At 42.6% G+C, this 10776-nt stretch overlaps 1 protein-coding gene across 3 annotated transcripts in view; it reads right to left on the bottom strand.

Annotated features, from left to right (window-relative positions):
• The window catches only part of plxnb2a.1 (plexin b2a, tandem duplicate 1), a 71029-nt gene that overhangs the window by 20652 nt on the left and 39601 nt on the right, over positions 1 to 10776 (bottom strand). Inside the window, exon 3 of one of the 3 annotated variants that reach the window (XM_083527848.1) lies at positions 6292 to 6403. The exons of 1 other annotated variant lie outside the window; for it this stretch is intronic. In XM_083527848.1, the coding sequence (XP_083383974.1) occupies positions 6292 to 6340 (49 nt within the window). In that variant the 5' untranslated portion in view covers positions 6341 to 6403. The remainder of the gene's footprint in view (positions 1 to 6291; positions 6404 to 10776) is intronic. One more of the 3 variants, XM_083527850.1, reaches the window with a different exon arrangement.

Here is a 10776-nt window from a genome sequence, read left to right as displayed (position 1 = left end):
GAATAATAGATAAACGGTCCCCGGGCACGGCTCGGCTCGCTCAGACAAGGCGGCCTTTGTGCATGTGGAGTTTAGCGATTGTGCTCTGCTGCGAGGGTGAAAAACAACACGACCACTCCGGCCCACCACAACAAACCCACTCGCTCCTCATTCTTACAGTCTGGAGCAGAACAAGAGCACAGAGGAACCGTGTAGATCCTCACCACTACAGTCAGAGTCCAGCAAGAGGCTGAACTGAAGAAAGGCAGAGAGAAAACCTGCTAGTCTCCTGAAGTTTAACATCAGGGGAAATGGAGATGGTTTTCTGTTCACAGCTGTTCAAGTTCTTTTCTGATCAACCTGCAGAAACGCCACCTGGTGGATTCCTTCAGTTTTTTTTTTACAACGTTCGCATAAACGTTTGTTTCACTTTAAATTATCTGTACGTTTCAATAGTAGATCAAATGCACAATAAATAAATAATACAGTGTCACGTCTATAAACGTTTCCTCCCGGAATGTTCTTGTGTCCTGGTCCTGGGTTACAACTCTGAGGTTATGGACCTTCTGCTCTAAAAACATTTCTGAAATACTGAAACCACAATCAGTGAGATCACATTTTCTTCACACATTATCTAAAGCTCTTGAATGATTTGATTCTGCTGCCATGTGATCGGGTGGACGTGGACTTGCATGGAAGATCTAACGACTTGTGAAAGCTTCACACCTTGGAATCTTAGAAACATAAATCTTTTATAGCGTTCCACATATTTTGACGACTGTGTGACACACACACACACACACACACACACACACACACACCTCAAAAGCACAGCGGTTTGATAGAAGACAAAAGAAGAGACTTTAGAAAGTTTGGGAGTGAATTTTAAATCGACCCGAATGCAGTGAGAAGAAACGGATGAAGGAGGAAAGACGGTGTGCTGAAGATTACATTCACAATAACTAACGACCTGTAATGAAGCGTTTACCATCACGGCTGAGGAAATGGAAAAAGAGGGATTACGAGGGTTAAATACACACTTCAGTATTACACCTGGATTTAATGAGAAGGAGGAGAAACACAAACAGAACATTCTGCTGTTCCAGGAGAAATGTGCTACAGGTCTGCATGACTGAGTTCATCCGAACAAGGCTGGAGGGGATTAATGCTCCTAATGTAGCTCTGTTCACTCTCTCTCTTTCGGTGTGTGTGTGTGTGTGTGTGTGTGTGTGTTACTGAAACCTCTCAAACCCACAATCTGAAATGAACAGACGACCTTCAGGGTTACTGCAGGTTTCACAAAGTCAAATGTAAGACTCTTTAACAACATTAACAATGTAATGTATCACAACACTAAACACACACACACACACACACACACACACACACACACACACACACACACACACACACACACACACACACACACACACAATCCGGTGTTAGCGACAGAGCTCTAAATAAATTCTATTGGAGTGTCGCTAACATCGCACTTCTCATCGCCCAATAATAAAATCCGTTCACGTTTGTAGTAAAATCCGAGAGATTCACTCCAGTAACCGGAAGCTGATTGGCTGTTGGTCTCATTTATAGCTGAAATACAGCGAATTATATTCAGACTAGTGAAAGAAAAATAATCAACACCACCATAGAAACTAACAAACAAAAAGCCGGAGCGTTTCAATGAGCGTCAGAGGTAAAAGCTAGAACAGCGACTTTACCCCTGACTTTTAAACCGTGTTGTCGTACCAGACGTTTGCATGCGTGCACGTGAGGTCATGTCCTGTGTAGCACCTGGTCCTGGAGAAACCTTGTTTCTCTTATGGTTGAAATTAAGTAAAGCCATGTGATTTGATCAGAAAGCTGGATCTCAAACTGCACTGAACATGTAATGGAACTGAGACGCTATAATCACTGCACAACCTTTCTTCAGTGGGCTTGCAGGTGAAGTGGCCACAAGGTCACTCCAGGTCAATTCAGCTCGCTATATTTACTGTTTTTTTTTATCATTGCTTATGAAAGGTTTGTAAAGTATTATAACTGAAATCATATTTCATTTCCATCCCCTAAAACTATTGCAGTTTTTATTATTAATAATAATAATAATAATAATATAATAAGAGGAAGAAGAAGGAGGAGGAGGAAGAGGCGGAGTCTCATTTGGGAAGTCAGGGAACAGAGAAACCTAATGAGATCTTCTGCTATCATGATTTCCACAAATGCCACACATGAATACAATTGAATATAAAGTCAGAGCAACAACAATCAAAACTAAAGTAACCACTGTGAGACGAGTGCAACAGCTGGGAATGGAATCAGTAGGAAAACATCTGTAAATAAATGTCTTGAGGAAAACTCGTACAACTCTTAACAAATCTGGGTGCATTTTCGAGTCTATCGTGTGGGGATCAGAATGAATGATAATCCGAATGATATCATTTATTGTTGAATCACATATAAGGTGAAGGAGTTTCGGAGGTGTCGTGTCGTACAACCACACATTGTACAATAGAACAGTATTAATGCAGATGCAGAAAGAAATATATATCAAACTTCAGTGAAAAAAGTGTGTGTGTGTGTGTGTGTGTGTGTGTGTGTGTGTGTGTGTGTGTGTGTCTGTCTGCAGGCGTGAGCATCGAGTGCATATCTCGTAATATTAGTGTGTTCACCTCCATCAAAATGACGGTAATTATCCACTCAAACTTGGAGAAGGTGTGGTTACCATGGCAACATGTACAATTCCCTGATTGGATATACAGGAAGCAGCGAGAACTCGAGTTCAACTGGACCTTTCACATTCGCTCTGTCGCATGTGAAGGTGATTATGAGTGTAATCAAAATCAAGACTTACTTTTGTGTGTGTGTGTGTGTGTGTGTGTGTGTGTGTGTGTGTGTTGTAAAATGATTGGTGGTGGGAGATTAGTATTTTATCTTTGTATTATCTCGTCTTATTGGGCTCTTCTCCCAACAACAAACAGAAAGACAAACACATACAGGAACATATACACACACACACACACACACACACACACACACACACACACACACACACACACACACACACACAGGATGACATGCTCATTTCATCATCCTAAAAGGAGTTACAGCGTCTCGCTCTTTCACTCTCTGTCATTTGCTTTTTTCATTCTTATCTCTCAAATTCATACCACAATTCATTTTCCCTTCACAAACAAGCTGACACACATCCTGACACACATCCTGGCCATGTGACGGCGTCTGACTCACACACACACGCACACACACACACACGCGCACGCGCACGCGCACGCACACACACACACGCGCACACACGCTGCACAGGAACCTTTACCTTTACATATTCACATAATAAATATATATAATATCTGAGATTAAACAAAGACGTACAGCAGATTAACAGAGAATGTGTGCTACACTTAAACTCAGGGACACACCAGTGCCACTGTCCATCTGTGTCTCACTATTCCTCAGTGTCTCTCACTGTCCCTTTCACTGTCCCTCTGTCCATCAGTGTCTCTCAGTGTCTCTCACTGTCCCTCTGTCCCTCACTGCCCCACTGTCCCTCAGTGTCTCCCACTGTCCCTCAGTGTCCCTCTCACTGTCCCATCTGTGTCTCTTAATGTCCCTCAGTGTCTCTCACTGTCCCTCAGTGTCTCTCACTGTCCCTCAGTGTCTCTCACTGTCCCTCAGTGTTCCCTTAGTATCTCTCACTGTCTCTCAGAGTCTCTCACTGTACAATTGGTGTCCTTCTGTGTCTCTCATTGTCTCTAACTGTCCCTCAGTGTCTCTCACTGTCCCTCAGTGTCTCTCACTGTCCCTCAGTGTCTCTAACTGTCCCTCAGTGTCTCTCACTGTCCCTCAGTGTCTCTCACTGTCCCTCAGTGTCTCTCACTGTCCCTCAGTGTCTCTCACTGAAAAGCTTCTCAGCATTTCTGTGCATGAAACTACAACATTTTGGTTCCTTGTAGATGCCACTTTCAATCTTCTGGATAAACATTAAAAAAAGGTGCACGTGAGCAATGTCGCTCAGGTTCACGTGTCCCGTATGATCCAGCGTGAAGGTGTGGAGTCGCAGACACACTCCGTTCCCCGCCAGCACGCGGCTCTGTGTATAAGGATGTGGTGGTGTGGACATTATTACTCATTAAGGACGTGTTTATGAAAGAGAGAACACACGGGAGCTTTTCCCCGTACAGGTGAAATAACGATGTGAAAGGAGTTCAGTCTCAAATCTGTGCATCTGTGAGTGCTGCAGATCCTCAACCATGTTTTTGTGCAGAGTTTGTTACTGAGTGTTAATGAAACATGTGCTTATTATTAATGCAGCGTTTGCATACCACAGGAATGTACAGTCTCTCCCGAGTGTCTCCGTCTCGTCTCTCTCTGTGTAAAACTGCATTCTTATTATTCTTATTATTGCCGCTTCCTGTTTCCGACACCCAACGGCTGTTCTGACAGGTGACAATGGTGTGATTTTTGACAGGCAGATCTCTAAAGAAAAAAAACCAGTGTATGATGAGGGTTAATCTCACCATGGAATGAGTTCCATAGAAAACACGCAGGCAGGAGATTAGAACTTAGATTAGACCAGATTTCCTGTAGCCTGGGATTTTCTGAATTAGTTTGAATCAGGTCCAGTTTCCGGTGTACTTCATTCATGTTATGAGTACAAACATGTTTTAGTTAAAAACTGCACACGCACCTGAGATGATGTTTTTACTGCTAATTCATGGAAACTGTATGTTTGCTGAACAGCAACTCAGTCCAACCAAAACGTGTGAGAAACATGAAGCAATCAACATGCAGCAATTTCCCGAAGCCCAGTGACGTGTGCATCTGCCCCACACTTCTCCCAGATCTACTGGTGCTGATGAGGATATCATTAACAACACATTTTCAATCTAAACATAAATACGAGATTTCCACCAGCCAGCTTCTCCTGACCTTTTACACACTCATTACACAACCACGGTTTCGGGTGAGTGCGGGTGAGTCAACAACAGCCAAACTCCTGACACCAGGGTTTTCAATATAAATCCAAACCAAAAATAAAAAAAACAGAAGCAGTCAGTGCAGTGGAGTTTCTCCTCTAAAAACATCATCATCCCCAGATCTTACAAAATAACCACAACTGAAGAGAACGTGTACTCGCTGCTACTGCTGAAGTGTCAGAAACACCGTCAGTGTTATATACTGCACACGCACACACACACACACACACACACACACACACACACACACACACACACACACACACACACACACACACACACTTCCTCTGATCATTAAAAATATATTTTAAATATAATGGTTTTCACCCAGGAGCATTTGTACTTATTCATTCAATCACATTCACAGTCAGTGTGACACAGTCACTGCTAATGGACTTTGAGCATTGATCATCACCACCTCATCAACTGGTGCTGCTTACCAATGCATCATCACCTCTACTGCTCCATAACCACCTCCACTGCTCCATAACCACCTCCACTGCTCCATAAATCACCTCCACTGCTCCATAAATCACCTCCACTGCTCCATAAATCACCTCCACTGCTCCATAAATCACCTCCACTGCTCCATAAATCACCTCCACTGCTCCATAAATCACCTCCACTGCTCCATAACCACCTCCACTGCTCCATAACCACCTCCACTGCTCCATAACCACCTCCACTGCTCCATAACCACCTCCACTGCTCCATAACCACCTCTACTGCTCCATAACCACCTCCACTGCTCCATAAATCACCTCCACTGCTCCATAAATCACCTCCACTGCTCCATAAATCACCTCCACTGCTCCATAACCACCTCTACTGCTCCATAACCACCTCTACTGCTCCATAACCTCCTCCAATCCCAAAACTTTTGGCCACATTTTCAATTGTATTTATTACAACAATAGCAATTTAAGAATAAAATGTGACGTTGCAAAATACGTACATTTTACATATTTGTAATTATACTCTCCATAAATTAAAGGCCAGTCTGAGGTCATGCTTCAGTAACATCTGCAGATGTTTGCTTTGATTCAGACATGAAACTGAAATATCTGCATTCCTCCAGGTGAGTAAGTGTAGTTGGAAACCGCAGGTACATTCCTCATGATCAGATTAGTGTCACTTCAACAAACGACTTTCCAATCAGAAGTCCAACATCTTAACCACTGAGCTCCCACTTCTCCAATAACTACTAAAGATCATCTACTCTCGATTTATTTAAAGGATCGTGTTCGTTTGTTTGTTTAAATATAAACAGAGCTCCTTCTCTTCTGCAGTTACTCTGAACGCAGTACAAATCATGAATTACCTTTAACCTGCTGAAGATCTCGAACTCCTGTTACTAAAACATGGAACATCTCATCAACTCACATGGGCTTTTCCAGATGAATTCACCAGCTGTTCGTGCAGATGTGGAAGTGCTGCAGATGGAAAGTGACCGTAAGCGGCTGAACAGACTGAACACAGAGGGAAGTGCAGACATCCACATTATTGCCTATTTTCATTTCCTTAAATAATCTATACATAGACAAAGAACACAAAGTCTGCAAAACCGTGATCACTGAGGAATCATTTCAGAAATAAAACATTTTAATCTTGAGATTTATTACAGTTTTATTATATGATAAATAATCTCATAATTACTATTATTATTATTATTATTAGTAGAAGAATTCAGGGGTATAGTAACTTGTACGTATTTTGCAACATCACATTTTATTCTTAAATTGCTATTTTTTTGTAATAAATACAATTGAAAATGTGTCCAAAAGTATTGGGACACCTATCATTCAAGCCGTATGTGCTTCTTCCCCAAACTGTTGCAAAAAAAATTGTATATGACATTTTTGGGTATGTTAGAATTAAATGTTGAATTAGTAGCTCCCCGTGCACAAAGCCAGCTCCATGAAGATCTGTTCTACATGGGTTGGGGTGGAAGATCTCCTGCTATAGAGCTATAAATCCTATCAACACCTTTAGGAGGAAATCACTACCTGACTTTAATAACCACACTCCAAAATCTAGTGGAAGATCTTCCCAGAAGAGTGGGTGTTATTATAATGACCTAAATATCAACGTGACCTGCAGTTCACGTCTTACACAAGAGATATAAAGACTACGCTTTTGTTTTGTTACAAAAATATAAAATCCATCTAAGCAAGACCCAGCTGAGCGTCACAATAGAGATTACAGCTGGTTAAAGCTCCGCGGTTCACAGAGGTCAGAGGTGGTGTGATGCTCAGCGTTTCCTTTCAGCAGAGCAATTATTATTATTATTATTATTATTATGATGATGATCAGGACGAGAGCACAGCCTCGGTCAGCGCTCAGCCAGTCAACACCGCAGATCACTCAGAAATTCATGCATCCTTTCTGTACCTCCACAGTAAACTCCACCCCTGAACCTGACCTGATGGAACTCCTGAATTTTAACCACACTGAAATAACATCTGCCATTTCTCAGAGTCTGGAGGAAATGATGCCCAAAAAAAACCCTGAGTTCACTTTCAGTTTTTAATATCAGCCATGAGGTTTTTTTTTTCTACTGCTACTAATCTGTAGCGTGATTATCTGAGTGAATGTGTTTCCTGAATCAGTGCATGGGCTCGTACACACAATCATACACACACCTGCTGATAGGCTTGTACACACAATCATACACACACCTGCTGATAGGCTTGTACACACAATCATACACACACCTGCTGATAGGCTTGTACACACAATCATACACACACCTGCTGATAGAACATTGGAGAAGTCTGATTAATGCACCCAAATCAAATTCTCAGTTCAGTACACAGGAAGATTTCACTGTTTCATGGATCGATCACAAACTCACAGCACATGACATTAAATCTACCTTATCACCAGTGTGTGTGTGTGTGTGTGTGTGTGTGTGTGTGTGTGTGTGTGTGTGTGTGTGTGTGGTCTCCCTATCCAATTCCAGCAGTGTTGGATATTGTACGAGAGAGCAGGAGGTTTATATGAGGATTTTTACGTTTTTTATGTTTTCATCATATAACGTTGTGTTCAGCAGCACCTCGTTATCAGAGGTTTTGGAGCAACAGGACGACATTAAATGGAATAAAAGGACGTCGTATTTTACCCATCTTAACCGAGCATCGGCTACTATCTAGATTTCTTTGTAGATTTGTAGGTAGACACGCATTTGTTTGGCGACATCCCGCATACCGTCTCACAGCCGAATGTCATGGCTGGGTTTCAACATCTCCAGTCCGACTAGTGTTTTATTCGAACACTTAAAGATCCGGTGAATGCAGAGATGATAGCTGAGATGTGAAGAACACTTCATGAACACTCGTTGGTTGTAGGTTTATATCTGGAAGTTGAGTCATGCCAACTGAAGTTGAGTCATGCCAACTCATCCGAGCAACTTCAGTTGCATGGAGTAGTGAAACATTTCGATCCAATCGGATGACATGAATCAACTTCCAGATAATCACACCTGAATAACAGACTCTTCACAGACACATTGTAGGTTTATAGACATTGTGCTCGTTTCTGTTATCAGTCTAAGACTGATTATAATGTGCATAATAAATCACCAGGCGAGTTGTGATCTGTAGCAGGAGGACGGATTTAGAAGCACGTGTCAGACGTTTAAATACATGTACCAAATGAATAAGAATATAAGAAGTAGTTTTACTTATATTCTGGTTTTGAAGCAAAAAAAAAAAAACGAATATTCTGACCAGAAACTGGACCTTCTTGGCCCTCGGGCTGTTGATTTGTCCACTCCGGCCCTAAAACCCGTCAGAATAACCTTTAAAGAGAAGAGCCGGAGGAGAGATGTGGATATCTTACTGCTTGAGTGCAATAAAACACATCTGACCCTTCCGTTTTTATGCTCGTGGTGTTTCTCAGTAGTGTTTTGCAGGAATGAGTGCGAGTCTTAAAATGAATAGATGTGGATGGCAGGAGGAGGCATGTGGAAAAATCAATAAGCTGTCGGAGTCAAACACGTGAGCCTGCAGTCGCTGTGCCTCGGGCTGACAGCTAATGGTTTCTCGAGTCCTTGGCAGGTTCTGTCACGGTGGCGTATCGTCATGTGCGGAAAGGTCAGGGGGATTGTTATGTGTCATACCTGTCCGAGTCGGAAACGAGTGTGATGAACGGAGAGCGGAGGGAGCGATGGAGAGAAAAGAGACACGGAGAGGATCAGGGAGGAGTGGAGGAAGAAAAGTGCATGTCGTATCACCCGGGTTTGAGGTGACCACAGAAACGCTGAGGCTGAGAACAAGGAAGAGGAGGAGGAGGTTTACGAGTAAATTAAAGGCTTGGAGTGAGCGTGGGCTCTTTGTCCAAGTGCACTGCTCTTATCTGATGACCTCTGACCTCCTGACACAGAGCGTGAGTGGGAGAGAGAGTTGAATATTATTTAATATATTTAGCAATTAGAATATAATGTTTATCCTGTTTCATCACGACCCCAATAAATGAACTGCATCACACTGGTTATTACTGTGTATCTGATATAAACCGTTCAGCAGTAACGTGAAGATCATTAGCCGTTATCCAGCAGCTTTTAATGTTCAGGAGACGCTTTAAACTTGAAACACACTCTATCGTGATGTACATTATAGACCTGATGGAATGATGTCATGGTGGTGATATAAACGATGACGTTAGTGTCATGTTTATTATTCCGTGAATGAAATTATATTTGGCAGTAGGAACAGGAGCTTTGAGCATTTGAATTTTGATCAGGACTACAGTTTGCTCTGATCTCCATCACTGCTCCTCAACATCGTTTATCTGTAACAAATGGACATTCGGTGGAACCCAGATGAGGATGAGGTTCCCTCTTGAGTCTGGTTCCTCTCAAGGCTTCTTCCTTCTGCATCTCAAGGAGTTTTTCCTTCACCACAGTCTCCACCGACTCGTTCATCAGAGACAAACTTACACTTACAAAGAACTTATTCATTTTATCTCCACATTATCTGTGTAAAGCTGCTCTGAGACCATGTGCTCTATAAATAGAAATGAATAGAATGAACAACACCACCACTCTGCCACCACAAAAGAACATACTTGATCATTTTCCAGGTTCACTTGTGCTTGATTTTTTTTTTTCTTTCTGATTGTGGCTTTCAATTCCACATCATCTAATTATAAAAAGAGACACAGCAGTGGTCACAACCTTTCTCTCTCCCCTACTGGGCCGACTGCAACACACACTCCATTTCATTCCAGTTCCCATCATCTCGGTCACAGCTTCCCCTAACACTTGTATCTTTCTTTAATCCAGATGTTCTCTGTCAGATGTTGATCTGGGTTCCTCTTGTCTCCCTTTCGGCACACTGGGGACGACGGCGACCCCCCGGTCCGCTCTCGTTACAGGGAACAGAAGCGATACATCATGTTGATAATGATGTGTAACACGTGATGCGATATTCGAGCATGGAACAGCAGCAGGGCGGCCATTACAGCTGTCTCACTCTCACACAGAGCACTGAGGAGACAGACGAGGGACACGTCTCTCTTTTTTGACACTGGCCATTTCTTCTGGCTCTCCCAAAGGCTTTGCAATTAGATTTGAAGCACGGAGGCCATCCCAAGCAGAGCACGTCCACTTTCCTTTCTCTCTGCACGCTGTGAATTCTGACTGGAGTGGGAAAAAGAAAAAGGCCTGATATTTCTGAGTTCATGGCTTGAGTTTGGTCTGATCTGATTCTGGAACAGCTCATAGAGAACAGCCAAAATTACAGACAGCAGAACACCGTTCCCACAAAGCAATCACACCTACATACGCGCGTGTGTGCGCGTGCGT

This window comes from Silurus aristotelis (assembly GCF_946808225.1).
Source record: "Silurus aristotelis genome assembly, chromosome: 24".
Taxonomy (NCBI): domain Eukaryota; kingdom Metazoa; phylum Chordata; class Actinopteri; order Siluriformes; family Siluridae; genus Silurus; species Silurus aristotelis.
Note: the sequence above shows the minus strand (reverse complement) of the source record. Positions and strands in the feature narration are given on the sequence as shown.